The 24,767-nt window shown below is 50.8% G+C and overlaps 11 protein-coding genes across 11 annotated transcripts; 7 read left to right on the top strand and 4 right to left on the bottom strand.

Moving 5' to 3' along the window:
* Positions 1 to 42: 42 nt before the first annotated feature.
* COCSADRAFT_138126 (uncharacterized protein) lies at positions 43 to 2,305 on the bottom strand. Its single transcript, XM_007699780.1, has 5 exons — positions 2,224 to 2,305; positions 2,015 to 2,175; positions 1,872 to 1,962; positions 389 to 1,822; positions 43 to 339 (listed from the first exon to the last, which is right to left on the bottom strand). The coding sequence occupies exons 1-5, from the start codon at positions 2,256 to 2,258 to the stop codon at positions 225 to 227; spliced, it is 1,836 nt and encodes a 611-aa protein (XP_007697970.1). The 5' UTR covers positions 2,259 to 2,305; the 3' UTR covers positions 43 to 224.
* Positions 2,306 to 2,456: 151 nt separating this feature from the next.
* On the top strand, positions 2,457 to 4,048 carry COCSADRAFT_35004 (uncharacterized protein). The gene is made up of 2 exons (XM_007699364.1): positions 2,457 to 2,661; positions 2,811 to 4,048. Exons 1-2 carry the CDS (start codon positions 2,506 to 2,508, stop codon positions 3,681 to 3,683), a joined length of 1,029 nt encoding a protein of 342 aa, XP_007697554.1. The 5' UTR covers positions 2,457 to 2,505; the 3' UTR covers positions 3,684 to 4,048.
* Positions 4,049 to 5,331: 1,283 nt separating this feature from the next.
* On the bottom strand, positions 5,332 to 7,071 carry COCSADRAFT_35006 (uncharacterized protein). Its single transcript, XM_007699365.1, has one exon. The coding sequence runs from the start codon at positions 6,969 to 6,971 to the stop codon at positions 5,811 to 5,813; it is 1,161 nt and encodes a 386-aa protein (XP_007697555.1). The 5' UTR covers positions 6,972 to 7,071; the 3' UTR covers positions 5,332 to 5,810.
* A 601-nt stretch (positions 7,072 to 7,672) lies between these two features.
* Positions 7,673 to 8,838, bottom strand: COCSADRAFT_353794 (uncharacterized protein; the record flags this gene model as incomplete). Its single annotated transcript, XM_007699781.1, has 3 exons — positions 8,314 to 8,838; positions 7,794 to 8,261; positions 7,673 to 7,737 (listed from the first exon to the last, which is right to left on the bottom strand). Exons 1-3 carry the CDS (start codon positions 8,768 to 8,770, stop codon positions 7,673 to 7,675), a joined length of 990 nt encoding a protein of 329 aa, XP_007697971.1. The 5' UTR covers positions 8,771 to 8,838.
* Positions 8,839 to 10,485: 1,647 nt separating this feature from the next.
* On the top strand, positions 10,486 to 11,185 carry COCSADRAFT_35007 (uncharacterized protein). Its single transcript, XM_007699366.1, has one exon. It carries the CDS (start codon positions 10,495 to 10,497, stop codon positions 11,095 to 11,097), a length of 603 nt encoding a protein of 200 aa, XP_007697556.1. The 5' UTR covers positions 10,486 to 10,494; the 3' UTR covers positions 11,098 to 11,185.
* Positions 11,186 to 11,426: 241 nt separating this feature from the next.
* COCSADRAFT_84739 (uncharacterized protein) lies at positions 11,427 to 12,364 on the top strand (the record flags this gene model as incomplete). Its single annotated transcript, XM_007699782.1, has 4 exons — positions 11,427 to 11,574; positions 11,634 to 11,671; positions 11,719 to 11,862; positions 11,918 to 12,364. The coding sequence occupies 4 exons, from the start codon at positions 11,427 to 11,429 to the stop codon at positions 12,362 to 12,364; spliced, it is 777 nt and encodes a 258-aa protein (XP_007697972.1).
* A 176-nt stretch (positions 12,365 to 12,540) lies between these two features.
* Positions 12,541 to 14,290, bottom strand: COCSADRAFT_84194 (uncharacterized protein; the record flags this gene model as incomplete). The annotated part of the gene is made up of 2 exons (XM_007699783.1): positions 12,541 to 13,846; positions 13,905 to 14,290. 2 exons carry the CDS (start codon positions 14,288 to 14,290, stop codon positions 12,541 to 12,543), a joined length of 1,692 nt encoding a protein of 563 aa, XP_007697973.1.
* A 304-nt stretch (positions 14,291 to 14,594) lies between these two features.
* COCSADRAFT_298754 (uncharacterized protein) lies at positions 14,595 to 16,710 on the top strand. Its single transcript, XM_007699784.1, has one exon. The coding sequence runs from the start codon at positions 14,831 to 14,833 to the stop codon at positions 16,400 to 16,402; it is 1,572 nt and encodes a 523-aa protein (XP_007697974.1). The 5' UTR covers positions 14,595 to 14,830; the 3' UTR covers positions 16,403 to 16,710.
* A 1,667-nt stretch (positions 16,711 to 18,377) lies between these two features.
* On the top strand, positions 18,378 to 19,320 carry COCSADRAFT_353804 (uncharacterized protein; the record flags this gene model as incomplete). Its single annotated transcript, XM_007699785.1, has 1 exon — positions 18,378 to 19,320. One exon carries the CDS (start codon positions 18,378 to 18,380, stop codon positions 19,311 to 19,313), a length of 936 nt encoding a protein of 311 aa, XP_007697975.1. The 3' UTR covers positions 19,314 to 19,320.
* Positions 19,321 to 20,296: 976 nt separating this feature from the next.
* COCSADRAFT_85248 (uncharacterized protein) lies at positions 20,297 to 22,230 on the top strand (the record flags this gene model as incomplete). The annotated part of the gene is made up of 5 exons (XM_007699786.1): positions 20,297 to 20,523; positions 20,584 to 20,651; positions 20,712 to 20,988; positions 21,046 to 21,801; positions 21,852 to 22,230. 5 exons carry the CDS (start codon positions 20,297 to 20,299, stop codon positions 22,228 to 22,230), a joined length of 1,707 nt encoding a protein of 568 aa, XP_007697976.1.
* A 1,183-nt stretch (positions 22,231 to 23,413) lies between these two features.
* On the top strand, positions 23,414 to 24,744 carry COCSADRAFT_35012 (uncharacterized protein). Its single transcript, XM_007699367.1, has 4 exons — positions 23,414 to 23,508; positions 23,614 to 23,944; positions 24,102 to 24,230; positions 24,318 to 24,744. The coding sequence occupies exons 2-4, from the start codon at positions 23,777 to 23,779 to the stop codon at positions 24,696 to 24,698; spliced, it is 678 nt and encodes a 225-aa protein (XP_007697557.1). The 5' UTR covers positions 23,414 to 23,508; positions 23,614 to 23,776; the 3' UTR covers positions 24,699 to 24,744.
* Positions 24,745 to 24,767: the final 23 nt, after the last annotated feature.

Consider the following 24,767-nt stretch of genomic DNA (forward strand, 5'->3'; position numbering starts at 1 on the left):
GAGCGGGGCAGCTCCACGACTCATGGAGCTAGCAGCTATAGTGGGGTGCATTGTACCGGACAACATAGGCAACGGGAGAGAGGCACTTGATTGTGTATTTTGATATCATACAATCAGCTTTGCTGGTGCGTGTTCAAGAATAAACACGTATGAGGCCAGGGACTTCTGAAATTCCATACATTGTAGAGCATTACTGAAGACAATCATATCTTCCCAATTTGCTCTTAGTTGACAAACAAACTATCCTCGTTCATGTGGTACTGCTTGATAAGCTGGGCGAGCTTATTAGCCTCCTGGGCAAAGTTGAGTGGGTATATGTTCATGACTTGGTATCGTGGCCTGATAGTTCGTTAGCATTGCACTACTCTAATGTGGCGATGAAACTTACTTGGGTTGGTCCTGGTACGTCTCCATCTTCGCACGCACTCGAAAGTTGAAGGTCTTACAGGTCGCTTCCTGCATGACATTTACAAAGTTTCTCGTACCATTTTCTTCGTCATCCATCTTCATCTTCATAGCTTCGTTTGCTGACATGCCAACGATTGTTTGGCCCGCTTCGTCAAAGCAACTGAGCCACAACGTTCCGGTATGATCCCCAACGTTGGCACTGAGCACATAGCGGTAATTGGGCTCAGGGAAAGTAGCCTGGCACTTCTCGCACCACCAAGAGCCAGGGTTTTCTTCAATGACTTTCTTGTTACAGCCTTGTGTCGAACACGCAGGATATGCGAAAGTCGAATCTTTGACGTACAGGACCGATGCACGAAGACTCATGTATGAGGGGGTATCTTGGAGATAAGCCTCTTCCTCGATGATGGCCGAAATTGGCTTTGCGTCGTTCTTGGAACCACCAGTAGTGGACACCATGTTCTGATGCGTAGAGAAGGTAGCACTCTGTCCAACAGCATTGAACCAGCCTCGCAATTTGTGAGCCTCGTCAATGTCCGGATCGACCATCATTGAACCGGAACTCAACAGACTCAAACTTCGGCCGCCAAAGTCGGAGACCTTTACTCCCTTGAAAGCAACAATCGACTCCAGTGGTACATCGAAGCTCTCGGCAGTCTTGCCCCAGATGGTAAGTCGCACTGATGTCTGACTGTCATCGGCTAGTGTTAATTCTCGCTTGCTGAAGTCTTTGTTGGTATTCTTCGAAGTTATTGTAGTAACCTCAGCAACTTCCTTCAATACACCAATCGTGTCGATGGTTGTGTCCTTTTCAACCGAGGTTAGATCGCCAATCTTGGTGAAGTTGAATCGAATCTGTGGCTTGTTGTCCTGATCCTCTGCCTTTTCAACCTCAGTGTCACGCTCAAATTGCAGCTCATAGTCGTTGGGCAAGTTTGAGAAGTTTTTCTTCGCAAGCGTTACTCTGCAGGGTGCAGAGATGTAGTACACAACACCCTCTTCAAAGACTGGAAACAATTTGTCAGCGACTTCTGTGAAAGCTGTCGCTCGAATTTCGCCAGTATCATCCAGCAGATTTACACTGAAAAGTTTGCCCGTTCCCTTCTGGTTGTGCCATTCCTTCATGTCGCTCTTGTGGGTGCATCGTGCTCGAATGGTCCACTTGTGGGCATATGGCGAAAGCGATTCGATAGGATAGAGATGAGGATGTGAAGAAGTTCCAGGATTGCTCTGATGAGTAGGCAGCGAGCGTTGGGGCTGTGGGGCAGGCGCAGGCTTCGATCCGTAGAAATTATTGCCGGGGATAGCAGCAGGCTGTGCATCGGCAGGCTTGGTATCTAGAGCCTCAGGCTGCCCGATCTTGTCAAGTTCACCGTACTGCGAAAGAACTTCTAGTTCCATGATGATCAAAATGCTGTCCATGTGTTAGGCAACCGCTAGATAGACACCATAAGGGCATATACTTCTTGTCCTTGACACGTTGAGGATTGTACTTGAGAAGTCGTACGATTGATCCCTTCTTGAGCTGACCAGAAGTGACGATCTCGTTGGCAGCTGTATACCATTAGCCATATTCACGACTCTAGGTTTCTGATGATTGACTGACTGGTAGCGATCATGGTCTGAATGAAGTTCCGAATGTCACTCAACACAACCCGAAAGCGCTGTACGGGATTTGCCTCGCCCGCCTTGGGCTCCATGGTCTTGATCTGCACGCATTGCAGGACTGGGTGTTCTACGAAGCAACCGCTCGGCTGAAAGATGCTCCTGGGTGGAGTTAGCATGGCTCCAATTATGCTGAGCATAGAGACTCACTGAATAGCGCCTTGGGTGATTGCTCCCTCTGCCATTTTGACTACAGTGTATGGGTGTTGTGATGGCGTTGTGCTAATTGCGTGTCGGTGGCGGTATAGCGAAGATCAGAAAGCGCGTCGACGCGTCGGGTCATGTGACTCTGTAGCCCCGCTCTAGCCAAATGTGAAGTGTGGCAGGGCGGGGCTACGTAAGTGGCCGGCTAGCACCTGGACCATTTGTGAATACCTGCAGCTCACTAACACCAGATCTCTTTCAACTATTGCATACATACATATAAACACTATGGCGGACAACGAAATTGCTACACGTGCGCCCGAGAGCGATGCGCAGCAAGATACTCAACAGCAGACGCCTCAGGGAGAAGCCAAGGTCCCGGAGCCAGCGCCAGAGAGCGTCTTTCCTGGAGACACTAGAGCACAAGATGGACCAAGCATGGGTGTAAGTTAATTCGCTATGTCGTGTAACAGTAGACTATATATGTCCATCATGGCTGCGGATATAGCGCATTTCCTGGTCTCTAGTGTCTGCTCCATATTCGATCCGTCTTTACAACCGTCCGTTCTGCGTTATGAGTACTGATTGACTAGGAACACTGCACGACAGACCGCCCTACCCCCGCCGGCGAGAGACCTACAGGTGATCTGACGAAGCTCGGTGGTGTCGAATGCTACGTTGCTAAGCCTGCCGACTACCCGCATTCGCCCTCGAAACTCCTGCTTATGCTCACGGGCGGTACCGGCGTCAAGTCTACCAACAACCAGCTACAAGCAGACAAGTTTGCTGCGGAAGGGTACTTGGTCGTGATGCCTGATCAATTCGATAACGACCCAGCACCAAACAGTGTCAGCATGGACGAGGTCTCGCAGGATGCTTCTTGGCTTGAGGCTGTCAAATTGAGAACGGCGGAGGGCATAAAGTCATTTATGATTGACATGTGGCTCGCGCGTCACACTCCCGAGAAGGTTCTTCCGTTGCTGCACAAGGTCATTGAGGGCGCCAAAGAGGAATATGCTGATGCTGTCGCGAATGGTGGAGGCATCTACGGTGTCGGTTACTGCTTTGGCGCAAAGTACATCCTCATGCTAGCCTCTGAACTCCCTGATACCATTGCCTGGGGTCAAGAAACTCCAAAGGATGAAGAGCAAGGAACAACGAAGAAAGAACCTGTGCTTCGAGCTGGCGCTGTCGCACACCCAACTATGACATACAAAGAGGATCTCGAGGCCGTCAAGTCTCCAGTCTACATCGCCGCAGTGAAAGATGATCCGATGTTCTCAGAAGATGATGAGCTAACACCTGGTCGGAGAGCTATGGAGAAGAACAAGGTTGAGCACGAGATTCAAGTCTTCTCTGGAGTACCTCATGGCTTCGCCGTCTTTGGGGATTACGAGGATGCGAAGATCAAACAGTCGCAAGCACAAGCTTTTGGTCAGATGCTAGCCTGGATACAATCGCATTAGGGCCTCATCTTTGAGCCTACAAAAAGCCTACATGGTATAATGAATTTTCTGTCACTGCGGTCAGCAGTTCGCATACCATGGAGGAATTCCTAATTATGATTTGGCGTTAAGGTGGGTGGAAGTGGCATAGGCCATGTCAAAATCTTACCAATATTGTCGTTTCAAGTGATTTGAGCCTTTTCATTGATTCTGTTGGGTTTATCCGCAACTAAACTTATTTCGAGGCTCTACACACGTACGACTGTGAGCCGTCTGAAAACATAGATAATACAAATCCAAAGTGAATACCTAGGAATGAAGATGAGCATTCAAGCTGCTTTTTGTATGGATTTCGAGCAACCAGAGACACTATTGCAATTCGGTTCAAACACGATCAGATGACTGTGCTGTGAAAGTAGCCGAATCTCTTTGGGCTCGAGTATCATCAACGAACTGTTGTATAGAGAGGGTTTAACAAATCACCGTATAGTTGGACATGTTATAACTAAAATAGATTTGCGGTAGCTATATAGTATCTGGATCCGTCACCTACCAAGTTCATATCAGATTGATACACTAAAAGTTTGGAGAGCGACACTGACATCCACCAGTCTTCATTATGGACCCTGCATGACTCGCGCCAATAAATTTCCTAGCCCCTCCACTTGCGACCCCTCTACGCATTCTTCAAGATTGACATTCACAAAACGCCAATACACAGTATGGACGACCCAGCATTCGATACCGAGACCGATCTACAAACACAAAGCATACTACTTGCTGCTGCGAACCACGATACTGCATCGCTGCGCAACCTCCTCCGAAATTCTTCTGCCAATGTACAAGATCCCGAGACGGGCTTCACACCTCTACACGCCGCAATTGCCGCCTGCGAACCAGATGAAGATGATGCGAATCAAACTAATGTTAACTCAAATGGAGACGCAGGCAATGCGTCTGTGGAATCTGGAGAAATGGATAGCGCCGTGAAGACAATCAAATTTCTTTTCGAAAACGGCGCAATATGGAATGACTTGGATTCAAATGGCGAAACACCAGGATGTATAGCGCATAGGCTCGGCTTGAAAGAGCTATATGATCTATGCGTAGACGCTGGCGTTCGTGCAGAAATGCTGCTGAATCGTCTGGAGCAATACCAACCTCTTGGAGACGACGATTCGGACGAAGAGGATGAGGAGGAAGATGAACAAGAAGAACCTCAAGTACAAGAAGTGGCAGAAGGAGCCGAAACAGGAGGAACAGCCCAGGAAGATACACAAGGCGACGAGTCGACCGAGAATCCAAACTACCTTGCTTCGAAACTTACATTTAATCGCGATCGTCTGCTAGACGATTCAGGGAACGGCGTCATGATGGAATGGGAAACAACATTGATGTGCAAATCTGCGGAACTCCTAGCACCCAAAGAAGGTCTCCGGGTTCTCAATGTAGGTCACGGCATGGGTATCATCGATGGAATCTTTCAAGAAAAGAAGCCAATAAGTCATCACATTATCGAGGCACACCCAGACGTGGTCAAACGTATAAAAGAACAAGGGTGGCATGAAAAACCAGGAGTCGTGATTCACGAGGGTCGATGGCAAGATATTGTTCCCGGTCTTGTGGAAAAGGGCGACCTGTTCGATGCCATCTACTTCGATACGTTCGCTGAGGAGTACAAGGCCCTGCGCGAATTTTTCACCGAATACGTTATCGGGCTGCTCGATCCCGCAGGAGGTGCAGATAGCGAAGGCGGAAAGTTTGGCTTCTTCAATGGTATGGGGGCCGATCGACAGATTGTGTACGATGTGTACACCAAGATTGTGGAGTTTGATCTCTTCGAGGCTGGGTTTGATACTGAGTGGGAGACTATTTCTGTACCGGATCTTGATGAGAAGGGTGAGTGGGAGGGTGTAAGAAGGAAGTATTGGGTGTTGAAGGATTATAAGCTACCGACTTGCAGCTTCATTGGGTGATGGGCAGGTCACGCACTTAAGGACATGGGAGTAAGATGTAATGAAACAAGATATTTGACATTGATTCATTAATGATTCTCATAACCAGATAGGACTTCTCAATTTCGAAATAGAGATTTTGCCATCCTGTACTCCAAAACACCACGCTGTAAACAGTAAAAAAAAGTGGCCATTAGTTCCCATTCATTCCATTCATCAGACCGTGTATTTGTAGTAGCTTGTTATAACGGCCCTGTTGTGGCTCCGCCAACTGCTTTGCTGCCTCTGCCCCTGAGACAGGCAGTGTCTTCAACCCATCGCTCTTCTGCTTCTTGGGAACGGCCTTGGGATCCAGTAGTCCAATTTGCACCAGAACAGAAGCTTGATCCCAATACATGTGTTCCGAAACGAGCCTGTCGCCTCGTACAGCCACGATACTGACCATGGCTATTTCGACATGCTTGTTTGTCGGTGGCACACCAGGCAGTATCCAATCAATTTCATCCGAGTGCGTAAAAGACACCACCATCTCGTCCACGATACGATTAACGCCCATGGTCCGCGAAATCAGGCGTATATCGAAATCCGGGACCAAACTCGGTACGAAGAATTCCCCATAAAACTCAGCCAACTTCTTCCTTCCCACACCGCCTTCCATTGTGGGAAGAATAGTAACATGCGGGCTATCCTGCGTCATATTCTTGGCCACAGCCATGCTCGCTCGATCCGGATCGTCGTCCTCAAAACGTGCGTTCCAATGCGCAATCGCAACGGGTTCCAGATCGACATTCTTTCCGAATCCTTTGCGGATACTCGCCAGCGCTCTGGTCCAAGCTAGATTGGCTTCTACTTCCGAATACGCTGGGGATGATGGATCCAAGAATCCTGAAGCACACCGTTCGTACCGATACAGCTTCCACTCGCACATCTCCGGTCTGGCGCTGGCTTGACTCAAGCACGCAACGTGGACCTGCAATTGGTGTGATCGCGGGTACATGGTTTTTGGACTGGGTAGAAGCGTCGGGTAGAAAGCGACAATCGCACAGCATTTCGCCAGCGGTTTCTGTGCTGTTTTGAGGACAAGGCTGGCGGCCTCGCCATACGCAATTATCGCGTAATGCTCGCCGAGCTGGCATGCTTCTGTGAGTTTTCGGATGGTATTGATGTATTCGGTTTGGGATTGCTTGCGTGGTTCGTAGGGAAGGAATTGCGCATCGTAGCCTTCTTCTTGCCAAGCTAGGAGCGCTTTTTCTGGAGCGGGATACGTGCTTGTGAGGTAGATGCGCGGAGGAGAGGAGTTGAATGTCAGGAATCCGCCCCTTCCGGGCGCGGTGTCGAATGATGTGATCGACATGATGAAGAAGATGTGATGGTGTTGGTGATGTTGGCGAGACGCGTGTAGATACCTAGCTCACCTAGGATCTAGTCCTGGGTACAACTTTCAGAGTAATAACTGCAAATCGGGAATAATAGTAGAAGGGGATTCTCAACGGCGCTTAAATTCATTTCGGCTACCTTCTCCAACCTTGATCATACCCCAGCCACGCAACCAAGGAAAATCACATGGGTTAGCCCGTGGTGTTTGGTGCGCGGTGACGTCATGTTCAAGGTTCCCAGCTGGCCCAATTGCGTGTCCGCACCACAGCCCTTGCAACTCTTACTCAAGTCGCTTCCGTTCATCCGTAGTAAAATCTGTTGGTACAAATAGTTTAGTCCAAGATTAGTGTATTCGTCCCACTTTGTTCTGCGGGAACGTTTGGGAACTTGTGCACGCCATAAAAAGAGCAACCAATAGCAAGGCCCGCTAAGGATCGGTGACATGTACCTAGTACCATGTTCTTATCTTTGGTAAGATTGAAACTATGCTGGCAGTGAAGTCCTATATTGTATTTGATTGATACTGGTGATAGTCTAAATTGCTAATCTAAGTGTGTACGTGCAAAGAACGTAAGAAAAAGTAAATCAAACGCAAATGTATGTATGCAAAAGCAGCGCAATTCGTTACTATCTCTTCAACAAGCTATTCCAGACGTCCATTGTTACAGCTGATGATATCTAAGCCCTCGAGGAAGGTGGTGTCTCAGGGTCGGAATCATCTTCGCGCTCGTAGTCGGGAGGATCTATGCACAATCAGTATATGTACGACACAGTAGTCTTTACGTGCCAACAAACTTACTCTCGGTGAAGAATGTCTGCCAGTTGTCACCACTAGGATCTGTAGCGCAGATGCGACTAACGTATGCATCCAAGGCCATCCATGCATAGTTGTCGGCGTTGAGGGATGCGCCGACCGGGTCGTCGTCCTGTTCAGGGTCGATAAGACCATGGGTTCGATCAGGTTCATAGGCAGATACTCCATCATCGTTGAGTCTGTCCTGAATTTTGTCCTCCAAAGAAGTTTTTGGACCCACCGAACTGTAGTGTGTCCATTCGTGGAGGATTATACGGGAGATACTGTCCATTTTTACGCTAGGATAGGGGTCAAGAGCACCGCAGTCAATGTCTGCAATGCTTTCTAAACGGCCCGTCCAGGTTATGTCGCAGAAATGGATCTTCTCCTGTTGATCAACTGGTTCATCGACCAGGGTATACGCGTAAGTACGTCCATCACAGTTAGATGCATTTGGAATGTCTGCACCAAAGTCTAAGATGTGCATTAGGACGTTTTCATCGTAAGGCACTAAAGTCAAGCTTACCTTTGTTGTCGACGACAAAGCTTCCCACGACAGCCCCAAGTTTGACATTGTTCTCACCATCACCAGCGAGCAAGTTCAAGACATTCTTGACGTGGTTCTGGAAGTGGTACTCATCAGGTCTCTCTGCAGGATCGTCCTGCTCCTCGTTGAGCCCAAAATGACGCAAATATGGCTTAAGAGCCCTCTCCGCTGCACCCGCTCCATAGCTGGTGATGGCTAACATTTCGCCGCTGCAGAGGATGTTGTGAAGCAGCTCTAGGTGGGCCTTGTCGGTTTCATTATCGGGGTCGAAGTTTAGGTACCTCCACTCATTCGTGCAAGCATCACCCAGTGGATACGACGATGGTTCCGGTGGGGCTTGTCGAGCAACTACTCTAGTCGGTGAGTTAGAGATTGGTTTTGCGTGAACCGCTGACGCAAGAGCAAGAGCAAAAGAAAAGGCTTTAAGGAAAGTCATGTTGGAAACGTTATCTGCTAGGAAGGATAGATGTAACAAGAATTTGGACTCTGAGTGTTAGAAGTTCGTTACTCTTGGGAAGAATGTGATGGTGTTGTAGGCATTAATGTAAACTTGCAGTCAAATTTAATGCCATATATACATGTTTTTTCTTCGCTGCAGGAGGTACTCCCAAGGTCACTTGCAAGAATTCCCATCACGATCAGTCACGTATAGGTGAAACTGTGCGATACGAGTGCGCCTGATTCCTACAAAGTCAGCTTACGCTATGGAATTCTATTCCCGTGCAATACTCGGGGCGAACAAGGCGAACATGACGTGGTCTGATCCTATGGCTATGTCGGTTCCTCGAAACAACACAGTTTGCCTGAAGTTTCATGGTCGACCATGCCACATCTATTCTCACGTGATGGGTTCTATTGAAAATCCAATGATGTTAAACGGGACGCGTTGGTGGATTACTTCAAGGTATTTTCATCCCCTTTGTGCTGTCAAGGCAACAGCTACATTATATAATTATGCGCCAAAGAGGTCTGTCTAGTAGCGATTATAGCTTGGAATCTCGACACAGATTCAATACTACTGGCTAATTTTCAGTCAAGGTTGATGTGATACAGAACCACACTCGAAAGCCTGTAATACTCCTGTTCCAATTACCTTGTTTGGCACCATATGCCGAGTACATACACGTGACACAAATGCAATACCATACGTTCCTGGTATAATCGCATAATTCTGGGTCGGTGTAAGGCGGAATGGTTCTCAACCCAGTTAGTAGGCGAATCATGATTTGTATATCGTTTTGGGGGTGGTGGGGAACGTTACCCTAGTCTATACATCGCTGACAGAACCTGTTGAACCAGTAAGCACCGGAATCCGAGACATAGCGTGCCGCACTCCCTTTGGCTGCAAGATGCGGATGGATTTTGTTATTATTAAGTAATGGGCCAATCAATCCTGGGAAATTCTGGACGCCTTACACTTTTCGCCCCATTCGAGCGATTGACTCAGAATAGGAATCATGCTGTGCCACAGCCTACTGTACGCGCCTACCTGACGTCACTGCCTACGGATTTTCGTAGTCGACCATGCTCCCCAAATCTAACGTAGAGCTTGCTTTATAGAATCATCGACCTTCTTGGAATCGCTTTGGCTCTCGACACTCCTATTACACTCACGCCATGACGAGCGAATTCTCTATTCACATACAACCTCACAGCCGCTACAGCGTTTTAGACGCATCGGGACAATTGCCATTCAGTGTCGTGTTCGGCATCTGCCGTCTTTCCAAGTCCGACACGGATCCTCGCCCACTACTCATCGAGACTGCAGGCTCAATATTCGATGTCCCATACGCCTTGGCACATGGCTTGCTTACCCTACACGAGGAACATCCTGGGGAAACTACAAGATGGACCGAAGTGGATTTGAGCAACATAGGAGAAATTGACAAGAGTACTTCGGAATGCATCTCTGTTCCTTCTCCCATCAGCCGAACAAAGAACTGGAAGGACGATATGACAGTATATCTAGGGCATATTGATCTGAAGGGTGCTCTGGCATCGATACTCAGAGTAGGGAACAGATACAGAATAAGACTCGCGAGTAAAGACCTCGGTGTCAGCAAATGGATGTATGGAGACCAAGATCAATTTGCAGCAGCTCATGGTGAAACAGCAAAGTTGGTCAACAGCTACTCTCACGGCAATGCAACATTCAAAGTCATGGACAGCCTACTGTTCCCACCGAAAGTGGAGTTGAGGCTACGCTTGGTCGAAAGCACATCGCTAGAAGTTACCGTTGAAAACACGACTGAGGAAACCATCACTGTACAACCTCGAGGCCACCAAAATTTCCTTGTTCCATGGGGTCCCATGCAGCCAGAGCCCGATGTGCTCGACGACCGTCCGAGAATCATCGACTCTACGCCACAAAACTATGCTCCGATATCTAGTCTCGTGGTTCTTGATGCTGTAACAGGAGAAGTGGTCCGCGGACATGAAGATCCTAGCAAGTGTCACTTGAGAGACCCCAAAGCCGATACGCGACCGAGAGTAGACGAGTTGATAAAATTGGAGCCGCACAAATCTATTACTGTTGTGCATCAGATCGATTGGAAAATGAAAGGACTACAGGATGGAAAGTACAAGATCCGGATGCATCCAAAGGGCTGCCGCTGGTGGCGTGGAAAAGTTGAGAACGAGGAGGGCGAAGACGGAAAGGTTCCAGCACGACTATGGAAAGGAGTTGTTGTTCCGCTCATGCTTAGATCTCAAGATGAGTTGGAAGTGACTATTAAAGATGGAAAGGTGGACGGCGCTTTGTAAGGCATGGCGGGTGGAAGGAATGACGCTACCAGTGCATGTACACCAGCATCCTTTTCGATATGTATTCCAGGCATTGCAACCAATTCCAGAGAAATCTGTTGTGATATTTCCCAATCGTCATGAATCATGATTTAAATGAAGACAAACACCAAGGTTATGAGAGAAAGACATAGCCGATTTCGGACCGACAGAACCCCTCTGATTCGAGATGACGCCATAGGAAAAGGATCCCAAACTGACTAATCTCCATCGCCCCCAGACGATGTACAAGAGCTAGAGAGCTAAAGAACTCACTTGCGACAACTTCATTGTGATTTGTGCTCTACACAATGGCTTCATTCTTTCCTCGCGCAGCTTCCCGAGCTCTACATTCCTCTGCGCGCCCTGTACTGCGGGCACAGCGTCCTATCACCCCACTGCTTAGTCGCGGATATGCGCTTCCCGCCGAACAACCACGCCTAAGGCTAGGATCAATTGGTACTTGAGATTTTGCAAAGCGCTTTATAGTGATTACTATACTAACCCATTGACCCCAGCTCCAAACTTCCAGGCAAAAACTACCCATGGCGATATTGTACGCATTCCCTTACATCCTACGAAGCAACAACTAATACCGACCAGGACTTCCACAACTTCCTCAACGGAAAATGGACAATCCTCTTCAGCCACCCCGCAGACTTCACCCCGGTTTGCACAACCGAGCTGGGCGCCTTTGCGAAACTCAAGCCTGAATTTGACGCCCGCGGTGTCCAAATGATCGGTCTCGTACGTCGTCTTCCTACAAACAATTCTAACCAACACGTACTAACGCAACACCCAGAGCGCCAACGACCTGTCCTCCCACGCCGACTGGATCGCCGACATAAACGAAACCTCGCAAACCACCGTCCACTTCCCCATCATCGCCGACGCAGACCGTCACGTCGCATACCTCTACGACATGATCTCGCAGGACGATCTCGACGCGCTGCAAAAGACCGGCGGCATCGCATTTACCATTCGCTCCGTCTTCATCATCGATCAGGACAAGAAGATCCGGCTGACAATGTCGTATCCGGCTAGTACGGGTAGAAACACGGCGGAGGTGCTGAGGGTGATTGATAGTTTGCAAGTGGGCGATAAAAAGGGTGTTGCGACGCCGATTGATTGGCAAAAGGGGGATGATGTTATTGTGCCGCCGAGTGTGAGTACCGAAGATGCGAGGAAGAAGTTTGGCGAGGTGAGGGAGGTTAAGAAGTATTTGAGGTTTACGAATGTTGGAAAATAAGAAGAGGAGGTGGTGGGAGATGATGGTGTGAAGAAACATAGATAGATGGATAGATAGCTAGAGATAAACTAGTACTATGTATGCATTGAAATCCTTCCATAGGATGCCAATATATAGTCTTTTTGTTTTCTTGTAAAAATGCAAACCGAATACAAGGGTATCATCTAGCACACGTCTTATGAGCCCGCCGGAGCTGCAAACGAGAGTCTAACGACTTTGCCGCCATCGCCCCCAGCTTCCTTCTTCCAGCCCAGCACATCATCCTTGTTCTTCTCCTTGTTCACTTCCCACGGCACCAAGAACCCAGCATTGAGATTTCCGTTTTTAACACCCTGAATTGCCACCTTTTGCTTCGATTGCGCAATATACGCATTGAGGAATCCCTGCGTAATCAGACTACCGCATATACATTCCATTTCCAGTATATCAAATTCGTGGGTATACGGCTGTACATTGTCTAAGCCGGCAAAGTCCGGGTCAATATACGTCGACTTTGTAGTTGAGGCATGGTCCTGGAAGATGTGGCCGAAATTGCGACGACCTGGGCCGCGGTCCTGGGCCGCCATTGCAGCATTCTTGATTCGCGAGCGGGCCTCGAGAAAGCGAAATATTTGGACGGCTGCGCGGAGGTCGAGTAGGGCTGCTGCTTTTGATGTTTCGCCTATGCTGCCGGTGAGGATGAATACTTTCCGGAGGAGTGACCGCCATACGAGAACTTCGCAGTAGTTGCCAATGGGGTAGAAGATGCGGTATTTGATCATGAATTCGGCACTTGGGTGCGAAAGATCCAGGTTTGTGATGCGGCGGAAGGTTTCCAGGTCACCCTTACGAATGGCTTGAGTGATTGGAACGAAAACTTCGCGGAAGCCAACATTGGCTGGATCGTTGTAGATGTGTTCGTTTGGAAAGCGACCAAGAATAATGTTTGCAGCGACGAGACAGACAGCGATCAAGCGGCGTTGTTTCAGACATTGCCTATGGCAGCCTCTGTAGGCTACTTCCAGAACCAGCTGAGCGGCGTGAAAGTTGGTATTACTAAAGTGATATCTTCCGAGATAGTAAAGATATGTTGTCCGCTCCGCAGCTGGATAGAAATGTAGTGGTGGAGATGAATTTGAAATATTGTTGAAAATGGTTTCGCAGCTTCCCAGCTTGTCGGCTTGAAATAAGGTCTTCAGACAAATGTTGGCCATCTTGTAGATGCCCACCTTCTTTCCATCGGGCCTGCCGTCTTTTATGCCACCTGGCACAGTGTTGCGGTCGTTTAAGCAGATGATGAAAGCTTGTCGTACAATGTTGGCAGCCTTCTCTGGTAATGATTCTCTTTGGCCATCCTCGTCCACATCAGTTAGAAGCTGTTGCGCCAAACTAGGGTTATTGTCCAAGCCGATTGCAACGCGTGCAAAAACCTTGGCATAGTACATGATTGTGGGAAGCATCATGATGCCCTTGGTAGGATGCTGCAATGCGCTGTTGGCACGTCTAACATTGCTATCAATACCTGTGTCTCTTGGGTGTAGTATATAGTGGTCAAACTTACGGTTGGAGGTCTGTCATCATCTCGAATACCATGACGAGATTATTGGCGTCGACATCTCTGAGGAAGGTCATCCATCCAACAAGAAACGTGACGAGCGATCCCCAAGATTGCACCGGCCTCCCCTCTTCATCCTCAGACTCTGCCGTCTGAGTCACCACACGTCTGACCAGATCCTCGAGACGCTTTTCAGAGTCCGAATGAGAAGCAGGGTAGTTTTGCTTCAACGAGTTTATGAGCTCTTGATGATCTGGTGGCCAGCGGTTGGCCTCAAGCGGCTCCAGGAGCACAATTGACTGTAATTGGTTGGCATCGCCTGCTCGTATAGCGACGTTGACGGCTGTGCACAGACGCGTCTCGACATCATTCTGATTTTGAAAGAATGGCATGGCTGCAAGAACCCCCGTCGACGGTTGGGGGGTGGAGTCAAGCTAAACGGGAGAGCTCGCTGTGGCTAAGGATGTTCAACAATGCACTAACCTGCATACGCACTAACGAAGAGTCCAAGCTTCTTCGCTTGACACCCGCATATCCCTGCCGTCGATCGTTGAAATCGAGAACATCTCCCTTCGCCCCTTTCCGAGAGTTTCGTTGATAATTTCCAGATTGATCTCAGATCTGTCCAAGATTGCTTACCTGATGACGTTATGTCAGCAACTTTCTGTCGGGATCTTCCTCGTTTAAGCTGAGCAACGTGACGTGCAGGTCTGACAGTCAACTTGGTACCTTTCACATGTCAGACTCATCACTGTGACATCACTGAGCGTAATGCGCAAGACAACCATGTTGAAGCTGCACGTTTCCCGCAGATGCCCGACACTAGTAAGTAACATGTTAAAGTACTCTTGTCGTACTTAACCTTTGCAAAGCGCATCCTTTGTCGCCCCCTTTTGTCAATTTGTTCCATTGCTGTAGCCCATCAACTCACGATGGGATACTTTATCGACTATATTTGGTACTTTGTTACACACCCTATCCTCTTCATTTACCAAGTGGTTCAATACGTGCTTGACTTACTCCTTTCACCTACTCCCCCTCCACCCCATTCAAACCTTGCTCGCCCGAAGATTGCCATTATAGGCGCTGGTCTCACTGGTGTATCGGCTGCTTCGCACATTGTCGGTCATGGCTTTGATTGCCGTATCTTTGAGGCTGGGCCAAAAGAGAACCTAGGTGGGATCTGGAGCCGAGTGAACAACACCTCTGGTCTGCAAATCCACTCAGTCATGTATCGCTTCCACCCCTCGGTGCACTGGAAGAAGGGATATCCGGATCGCCAGCAGATTGTGTCACAGATTACACAGTTGTGGAAGAGATATGGACTGGAGGACAAGACGGAGTTCAATACAAAGGTAGAGAAGGTCTACAAGGATCCACACGGGCGATGGATTATCAACGACCCGAGCCATGGACGATTTGATGGAGTCATTGCAGCCATCGGAACATGTGGTGATCCAAAGATGCCGAGGCTGCCTGGCCAGGAGAATTTCAAGGGAAAGATTTGGCATAGCTCGGACCTAGACGGCAAGGTGGCCAAAGGAAAGAAGGTGGCCATTATTGGTGGAGGTGCATCTGCTGTTGAGGCATTGGAGTTTGTTGCGAACGAAGAGGCAGAACATGCATATGTCCTTTCGCGCAGTGAGAAGTGGATCATCCCGCGGAATCCATTCATCGATGCTCTTCTGGCCCTCAACATTTTCGGCTCCGAAACAATCTTTTCCTGGATTCCAGAGTACATTCTGAGACTATTCTTCTACCGCGACCTCTACGACATTTCGCCGGCGCCCAATAGTGGAAAGGGACTCTTCACCGAGACACCAATGGTAAACGATCAGGTTCTCGACCTCATTCGCTCAGGTAAAGCTTCCTGGCTGCGCGGCGACATCATGGGGTACGATGGCTCTGGTCGGGGTATCAAGTTCAACAAACGCGCTCAGGGGGTTCCCAAGAATGGACCTGGCTCAGAGAAATTGATCGAAGCGGACATTGTCATCATGGCTACGGGATACAAACGACCAAGCTTGGGCTTCCTGCCAGAGGAAGTCTTCAACGAGCCATATGATCCACCAAACTGGTACCTCCAGGTTTTCCCTCCAGAACACCCTTCGATTTGCGCAAATAACTGCACATATGTCAATGCAATTGGCACAGTCGGGAACTACCACATTGGCATCTACACACGCTTCCTGCTCATGTATCTGGTGGACCCGCTGGCACGACCCAGGACGTGGTGGATGAAGCGGTGGATAGACATGACGCGGTTCATCAAGAGCAAGGCCCCCGGAGGAGCATTTGATTTCTTCACATACTCTGAGCTGATTTACTGGTTTGTCTTTACAATTGCCATCAATCCATTCCGGTGGAAGTGGGCAGCTTTTGTACTGTGCGGAGTTGGCAAAGGACTGCCACTGAGCGTAGTTGAGCAGGAGAATCGAGCAAGAAATGGACTGGGCATGACACATGTTATTGGCAGTCAAAGCAACGGATATCAGACGGAATAGCGGAGTCCCGGATAATGAGAAATGGTTAGCTTGTCGCATAATGTATAGGAAATGCTCAAGATGGATTTAGACTTTCAGCTCTTTCTTGCTCATTTGATCAATCTCTCCGTGGAGCTGTAGAGAAAGTCGTGGTGGAGATGATCTTGACCATCATGAGCTTCCTTTTTGGACGAGGAATAAGGAAGCACACACTGCCACGTAGGGAAGAGCTGATGAAGCAAGCAGCATTTCGGCGACTACATGTGGACGCGAGAGTGGGATCAGCTGAAAGTGGTGTGCAGCAATGGGGATTTGGACAGCTTAAATGCTTGTTCGAGGTGCAAATTACGTGTTCGGTGGTCAGGAGAAGACGGTGAGCGTATCGATATGGCAGATTGCATGGTCGGTGCCCCGGTGAAAAACTTCGCTCTCCTTTTTTGTGCGTATGGCACGCACCACGCAGAGGACAAAAGGGTCGGCCCCTTTTTCCTTATTTTGAGTATAACTTTGAGAGTGGTGGGGTTCGTCGGAAAGTTGAGCGGAGCCGGGTACACAATGAGGCACGTCTTACCCAGTGCATCTCCATGGCAACGCGATGGCAACGCGTAAACATGAATCAGAAAATGGGCTGAGGCCATGGGATGGAAACGCATGCAAATGATGATAAAATTGACATTGTTTGAGGATGTTAAATGTTCCTCAGGAAGCGATCTGCCGTTGTCGCAGGTCAAACAGGCGGACAGGACCTTGGGTTGGCCGGAGGATATCCCCCCACATGTAGCAGTCTCTACAGGCGCGTCACAGCGTCACAGCGTCCCGTCGTCTCAGATAGCGACTTGCCGAGCGCGAGGCCACACACGATCCGCATGCAGAAGTGAAACTCGTGTTCCCTGGGGGTATAATATTGATAGAGGCGAATCCTTTAGTGGGCCGGATGCGGCTGCGATGCGCAGCAGCCAGCTGGCGGTGCAACAAAGGATTATCCGGTGTGTGGGAGGGTGTGCTGACTCTTTAAGTTCTTGAGGCGAACCCATCAAGGGAAAGCAGAAGAGAGAGAAGGGGCTTTGTTTTCGGGGTGAGTGACCACGCGGGGCTGGGTTGGTTCTAGTAGTAGGTAGTAGTAGTAGGGGAGAATTTTTTTTTACTTTCGCAGTCTCCTCTTTCAATCTCCACCGAATAGAGCAAATAGGTACGTAAGTCTGATGGCGTCCAGCAAAGGCAGATCGGAAGCGTGCGGCCAGGTGCTGCTCTCGTGACAAAGAGGATGAGGGCTAGCCTGCTGTCACAGTGCAGATTTTCAGGGTCTCGAAACGCACAATAGGCCGTAGACGGTAACGCGGGCGGGTCCCGCGGTCTGGGGTATATGACGGACCCTGTGTGGTGAGACTGGCGCGGTGGTGTGTGTGTGTGTGTGTGTGGCTGCTGGGTGGTGGCGGTCATGTGATAGCGTGCGTGGGATTGTTTGTGTACGGCAGGCGCGGACGCGTCGCACCTGGCGACGAGGCTTTTTTGTTTCCATGGCGCGCGCTGGGGACCCACAAAAGGAGGGGTCAGCCAGCCCGTTGGCGGGGGCGCGTGCAGGCTGCGCTTATGAAAGAGTTTGTGCACTCGCCGCTTGACCATTCCGGCATCGTTGCAAACATCCGTTGTTCTCGAACAGCGACTCAGCTCGCCTCCAGGCGCTGCACGACCGCGCCCCGGCCACGCCGAGTAATTGCCTGCTGACGTCGTTGGCCGGGCAGCATCGTGTCCACACAATAACATGTATTCGCCCGTTGCTCAAGAGACGAGGGGACGCTGGCTGCGGGTTGACAGGCGCCGAACAGGTTTGCCTACTTAGCCCACCCAGTCCATTCATGGCAAGCCGGCGGGCGTGGCCTCAGCCTTATTGAGTATGACGTTTGAGCGCGTCGCCATCGAGATCTCGTTGCAGCAGCCTCGATCGCAGGCACGCCACTAGGAGGGTAGTGTGTTGGGGCGAGGCCAGGCCGGTGCAATGCGCGCCCGCTTGCGTGGGCTTGGACTTTTGGGGGGGACATGGATGGGCCCGACAAGGCGATCCGAGCGTGAACGAGCCATGCAGTGGCCAGTCGCCGCATCCACGGCGCCTGTGAGCAGAGGAGCGTGGGCGTGCGACGTCGGTCTCGCTGCACCGAAAGAAGCATGGAAATCTCCCGCTCGCCCAATGGGTGCGCCTCGCTCCTCCATGGCCAATGGGCGGCCCGCAGGTGAGCAGGATGACATGGAGGCCAGCGTCGCCATGGCAGATTCCCTGGCAGAGGGCGTGCCAGACGTGTGCCGTTCCCTGGCCGATGACGAAAGAATACGTAGTCGGCGGCCAAATGGGCCTGCCTGTGCTATGCGAGCGGCCAAGTGGGCTGCTCTAATAGCAAAATACTGCTACACTACTGCTACTCCAACTGGGAATACTTACTCGCACTACTACGCAATTATCCGTGTAGGGAACTGCACCGCACCGCACTGCACATCCACCGCCTCTGACAGGCTGCCGTGGGCCAGTTCACGCGTCTTTGGCGACGGCGGTTGCTGGCCTGTTCGGTTTCCGCACGCACATGCAAGGCCATGCAGCGGGCAGCTAGCCGCAGTCGCTCATGTTTGGTACCGAGTGGGCTGGTTTCCCTTGGAGACGGTCTCCATGGTACGCATACGGCTACACGCTACACGCTACACGCACCACGCTGAACCACTCCGAGGCCACCCTCTCGTCTCGGCGGCGCGACTCACTCTAGCTGTGGATGTACACTACTATCAGGCGGGGGGCGCACGCAAACTCATCGTTTCACCCCCTCCACCTGCTGCGCTACAGGGAGCACCCATCCGCCATGGGTCTGAGCCGCGTCGAGCTAGCCGGTTGCTTCTCTGGCAACGCGCTGCACACGGCGACATGGACCGGCCTGGTGCAGCCATCTAAGTATTATGTACAGTAGACAGACGTGAAGCAGCAGCCGTCAGACGCACACGGTGCCGTGGTAGAGCGGCGTGCCAGTGCCGGGCTGGATGATGCACATACGTATACACATACTACACTACACTACACTACACAGAACAAGGCAGACGGGCCATGTGTGTACACAGACGCTCTGCAAACACTGGTTTACCCGTCTGCAGTGAGCGTCATCAAGCTGCAGCCCAGCTGCACGCAAGCAACCGAGCATGCCATCGCGATCAAATCAGCAGCCGGTGTACCTGCGGCGGCATTAGAGGTAGCGGATCATCGTAGCGCAGCTTGGACGTGCTGCATAGCCGGAACGAACAAACTCCACTACCCAGTCCTCTTTGTCCCGTGCTGGTGCTGGGCAGTGAGGCCTCCGGTGTGTGCAAGCGCCTAGCTTAGCAGCCCATGCCCTGGTCGTCCGCCCTAACCTTCTCAGCGGGCTACCCCAGCAACCATGGCATCCTCAAAGCCAGCTGCGTGACGGACCCGCCGTCCTTCCTCTCTACCCTTCTCTCCCCCAAGAAGGCCCAATCCCCCGACTTAACTTGGCCCACTCGCCTTGTCGACGACGGTTCGCTTTTGCTTGGATCTCCCACATCCATTATAGGCAGTCGCTACCTCCTTCACCACCTCCCATCGCGCCTGCAGCCTCATGTCCGGAGCCCGCCTGTAGTAGCACCACCACCACCACCACCACCACGCCCAATTCGACAACGCCCGCTACCTACCACCAACACCCACGACACCAGCTCCGATATCCCACTGCCCCAGCATCTTCAGATTGGAATTAGCTTTTCTGTCTTGTATGCCTTATCGCCCTCACCCGACGACACTACCCCAATCAGCCCGCTCTCTCCAGCCCGACGCCGAAGCCGACGCTCGTTTCTGCCTGTTGCCCGGTACGACGATAGCCCACCCTCACCTTCACCACCATGGAGATGTCTTCGCCTCTTGCCGCTATGCACCCGCCCCCAATTCCCGGCCCCTGGGGTTATCGCCGTGACCTGCCTCAATCCAAGTCGCTCTTCGGAGGTGCACACAACCTTGGCTCCAAGAACTTCAATTTCCGTGATCTCAGCATGAAGAAGGCCAGTGGAGACTACTTTGCCCTGCAGCCTCGCATCGGCTCTTCGCCTACCGCCAGTCTGGCTGCCGACATGTCGAGCAACCTGCACGTTGACCAGAGGTAAAACTACGCTTGGTTTCAGACACCTTCCGTTTTCGGTGCTAATGCCCTTTGTTACAGCCCTCAGCTCGCCACGCCCCGTCGGTCGCTCTTCACGTCCAATCTCTTTCAGCAGTTGGACACAAGGGGTAAGTGGCTGTGCTCATGACAATGGGAGGGAGGTGCATATTCTAACAAGGCTCTTGTAGAAAACCTGACCCCAATTGCCCGATGGGAAGGTGTCACCACTCCACCAATTCCTTCTTCGTCGCCCGGCTTCGCTCCAGACTCCATGGACATCTCGCCTCTTCCCCACAAGGCCCCCTTTAGCTTCGTCAACGACCGCTCTCTGCCGCTTCCCTCGCCCTCGCCCGAGACCACTCCCGGCACCGACAGTGACATGTTGTCGTCGTGCAGCGATCTGCCTACGCCTCCCACGTACCCCACGCCAAATCTCGAGGTTCCACGCCCAGTGTCTGCTGCTGAGTTAGTGCTCTTCGCCAATATATATATGCCTGCTCAATCTCAACTAACACAACGTAGCCGCCGCAAGTCTGCCCTGCTTAGGCCTTCTCTGATGCGTTCCAAGAACAACTCGTCCAACTCTGTTTCTTTCAAGGATGATGAAAAGTCCGATGAGAACTCGGTGCCTCCGCCTCCGCCTTTCCAGTTCGGGTGTGGTGACTTCAGTCGCACCTCGTCTTCACTAACCCTAGACGAGTGCTTCGCCGCCTCGCCTCCACAAGAGCGCAGCAGGCCCACATCCAATGGATCCCTATTCGGCTCTTCTAGGCCCAAGTCCTACCGTCTCAACTCTACTGCTACCTCTAGTTCAAATGGATCGCCCCTTGCCGCAATTCGGAAACCTGCTGGCCCCGCATCGCGTCGGCCAAGCAAGTTCCGACGTTCTTTGAGCATGTTCGAGAGCCCTGGTGATGTGATGAATGCCAAACAGGAGCAGGAGAACTACCAGCCCAGCGGTCTTCAGTCTGTAATGGATGTTGATGATGTCCACCCACTCAAACTTCCTCATTTCACTACTAGCGAACCAGAGAGCCTTCCTCGCATCACCCGTGAGACCTTGATTGACGTGCTCGATGGTGTTTACGACCACCTGTATGACAACAAGGTGGTTATTGACTGCCGTTTCGAGTATGAATACAACGGTGGGCACATTGAAGGTGCTTTGAACTTTTGTGACAAGGAGAAGCTTGCCGAGCGTCTCTTCCAGGCCCCTTCTAGTGAGAACACTCTCTTGGTGCTCCATTGCGAGTACTCGGCACATCGTGCTCCTCTGATGTAAGTCAATTTGTCCAGCCATAGTCAATTTCACCAACTAATAGCAACAGGGCCAAGTTTGTTCGCTCGCAAGACCGTAAAGAGAACGCTCACCAGTATCCTTTCCTCTCGTTTCCCGAAGTCTATATCCTCGATGGTGGCTACAGTTCCTTCTTCCATGCTCACGCTACCCGATGCTATCCTCAAAACTACCTCCGCATGGATGCCAAAGAGCACGAACAATCGTGCGAGCGCGGCCTTAACAAGCTCAAGTTCAAGTCGCGTGCTAAACTCAACCGTGCCACTACCTTTACCTTTGGGCAACCCTGCCAAATGGAGGACAGCCCTACAACCATGAGCCGGTCAAGAAGCGGAAACAATATCTTCTGCCTTGGCAGCGACTCACTGGACGGTGCTCGGGCTAGTACCCGTCGCCTTGCCTCTTACTAAACCCACATATTGGCCTCTGGCCGCAATTACGATACCAAACTAACTTGACGGCGGATCGATTCATGGCGTTTATCAATACTTGCTGCATCGGCATTGGATCCCCACAGCATTGGCGTTTACTTTTCTCTTCTTGTCCTTTATTTCGATTACACCGGGGCGTTCAAGCGATTTCCTTTGTTCTGCATGGTCCTCGAATATCTTTGTCAGAGGAACACAGTCTGCATCTGATCTCTGGGGCATCCTGACCCCGTTTTCGTTTCTATACCCCATGTCGCGGAGCCAAGGGCCCGGACATACGTTACCATTTCCTAAGTGGGATGGCTGGATACCCACCACGTTTACGGCGACCGCTGTGCAGGTTGATCCAGTCTGCCCGCAAGCACTCTAATTTCCTTTGTCACCATGTACATCCTCAACCGGATTTTTCCTTTTTTTCCCTTTTTTTTTTGCAATGGCAGAGCTGGAAGATGCTCTTGCCCGTGTTCACCTGAACCAAAATCTAAGAATCATCACGAAGCCACATACACAGTCTAGGTTTACGTGCCTATACAAACGTTCATTACCAGCACATTATAATCCATCTCATTAATCATTCACATTCACGCTTGCTTGGTGTTCTCGTTTGTACTTGGAAGCATGATGTCATTATCGCTGTCTTTGTTTTGTCGGCCACGGTGCTTTGTTTGGCGTTCGTTCTTTATCTCTCTGATGCACTTGTTCACTTGTTAGATTTGTCTCTTCACAAGTCGGTGTGTTTGTGCTAGACGTATGTGGAGATTGAGATGATGTACTTGGCAGGCTACAGAATGACAAAGAAGCCAACGGGAGAAGCGGTTGGACTAGCAAGACAAACAAAAGGAATACCCCTCATGCCTCTCCCATTGTTTGTTGTCACTGGTCGGAACCCGAGTCAGATGGATTGTTGTTGCTTTGGCCGGACAGACGCCTTGAGCTATGCCCGATAGATCTGTTGAGCCGGAAAGGCGGGCTACTTGTGCCTCAGATGGATGAGTGGCATTGCCCGGAAGAGTCCTAGGACCCAGCCGTGCAGTCGCGTGAGGTCCCAACGCGTTTGGCGCTAGCACTGCCAGCCCCGCTCTCCCCAAACATGGCTTCCCCACCAAACCTGCGCAAATCGAAGTTACGCTGCATCCTGCACGCCAGCCCGTGTCTTGCTTGCGCCGATGCACCCCATCGCCACCCAAGTCTCCCAAATTGCACGTCTCAAGCAACTCTATATATCCGACATCCGCTTTGGGGGTGGTAAATACGTTGTGGGTTAGTTACTCTTGTTTGCGCACCATCTATTTTTGCTTTTGCCCCACCTCAGCTGGGAGAGGGGAGCTAAGCTCCGAGCTCCGAGCACTTGCTGATCTCACAAAGCACGCACATAGTTCAACGCGTGTATAGTACATTACATACTCTACTTGCCACATGCGGCACGGTACCTTGGCTGCATAGACGAGACTCTACAGTTTGTTTGTTTTTTAGTCTCGAAGGCCAATCTTCTTGTCTTTTACATGTGCAATTCGAGACAAGAGCAGTAATGGATATCGACGACCTGCTGGCCGAGGTCGCCGTCGACTCGACGCCACAGGAATCGCGCGACTTACAGGAGCTGACGCGATGCTGGGTTGCCGAGAGAGTGGCGCCCGAGATTCTGCCGTGGCCGACAGATCTCATGGCAAGAGTGCTAGAGCGCATCGCAAGACAGGTGAGTTCTGCGTGCTGGGGCCACCTTCGAACCGTTGGAGGAACTCAACGGTCCTGGACACAAAGCAATAATGATTGTCTGAGCTTCTTCGTTGGCCGTTAAAATTACACATACATTCACATTACATCGAGATTGAGAGGGCTAATGACGCAGCCAGATTGAACTTGTCGAAGACCAAACAGGGAACATGGACCCAAAGACGAATTTCACCCTCATCATTATACAGACGGAACTTGAGCGATTCAAGTTTCTCGTCCGTAGTTTTTTGCGGGCGAGGATAAAAAAGGTGGGTGGCAGTGTTCTCTACTACTCCCATTGAGCCATCTCTCGGACATATGGTAGATGTCTATATACTGATCTTAACAATCAACAGATCGACACGCACCCCCTCCACATCTCATCCCAACACACATCCTCCCTCGACACCCCAAACCCGCTCCTCTCCCCCGCAGAACATCAATACCTCACATCCCACCAAGCCCTACTCGCCTCCCACTACGCCTCCTCCTTCCTATCCCAGTTCCCGGCCTCGCTGCAGCGTCTTGATGATACTACTGGTGGCATTAGCATGATAGACAAGCCAGACGAGGACAAAGCCGTGTTCGTGCGTGCGTTGAGGGATGTGGGCGAGATTTTTGTCGAGGGCACGGATCGTAGGTTTGAAATGAAGAGAGGGGACGTGTGGGTTGTACGGTGGAGTGCGGTTCGGCGGTGGTGTGTTGGGTGTGGGACAGGGGATGTGGAGTTGATTTAAGGAGATGGGGAATACCTTTTTTTTTGTAGCATACAAGGTTGGGTTGTGTATGTGTGTATTTGGGGGGGA

Source organism: Bipolaris sorokiniana (assembly GCF_000338995.1).
Source record: "Bipolaris sorokiniana ND90Pr unplaced genomic scaffold COCSAscaffold_4, whole genome shotgun sequence".
Lineage (NCBI taxonomy): Eukaryota > Fungi > Ascomycota > Dothideomycetes > Pleosporales > Pleosporaceae > Bipolaris > Bipolaris sorokiniana.

Coding starts and splice junctions, on each gene's coding strand:
- COCSADRAFT_138126 (XM_007699780.1), bottom strand. CDS start 2,258: ATGGCAGAGGGAGCAATCACCCAAGGCGCTATTCA. Junction 2,176..2,223: donor ATCACCCAAGGCGCTATTCA/GTGAGTCTCTAT, acceptor AACTCCACCCAG/GAGCATCTTTCAGCCGAGCG. Junction 1,823..1,871: donor CAACGTGTCAAGGACAAGAA/GTATATGCCCTT, acceptor ACACATGGACAG/CATTTTGATCATCATGGAAC.
- COCSADRAFT_35004 (XM_007699364.1), top strand. CDS start 2,506: ATGGCGGACAACGAAATTGCTACACGTGCGCCCGAGAGCGATGCGCAG. Junction 2,662..2,810: donor AAGATGGACCAAGCATGGGT/GTAAGTTAATTC, acceptor CTGATTGACTAG/GAACACTGCACGACAGACCG.
- COCSADRAFT_35006 (XM_007699365.1), bottom strand. CDS start 6,971: ATGTCGATCACATCATTCGACACCGCGCCCGGAAGGGGCGGATTCCTG.
- COCSADRAFT_35007 (XM_007699366.1), top strand. CDS start 10,495: ATGGACAGCCTACTGTTCCCACCGAAAGTGGAGTTGAGGCTACGCTTG.
- COCSADRAFT_298754 (XM_007699784.1), top strand. CDS start 14,831: ATGGGATACTTTATCGACTATATTTGGTACTTTGTTACACACCCTATC.
- COCSADRAFT_35012 (XM_007699367.1), top strand. CDS start 23,777: ATGGATATCGACGACCTGCTGGCCGAGGTCGCCGTCGACTCGACGCCA. Junction 23,945..24,101: donor TAGAGCGCATCGCAAGACAG/GTGAGTTCTGCG, acceptor TGACGCAGCCAG/ATTGAACTTGTCGAAGACCA. Junction 24,231..24,317: donor TGCGGGCGAGGATAAAAAAG/GTGGGTGGCAGT, acceptor AACAATCAACAG/ATCGACACGCACCCCCTCCA.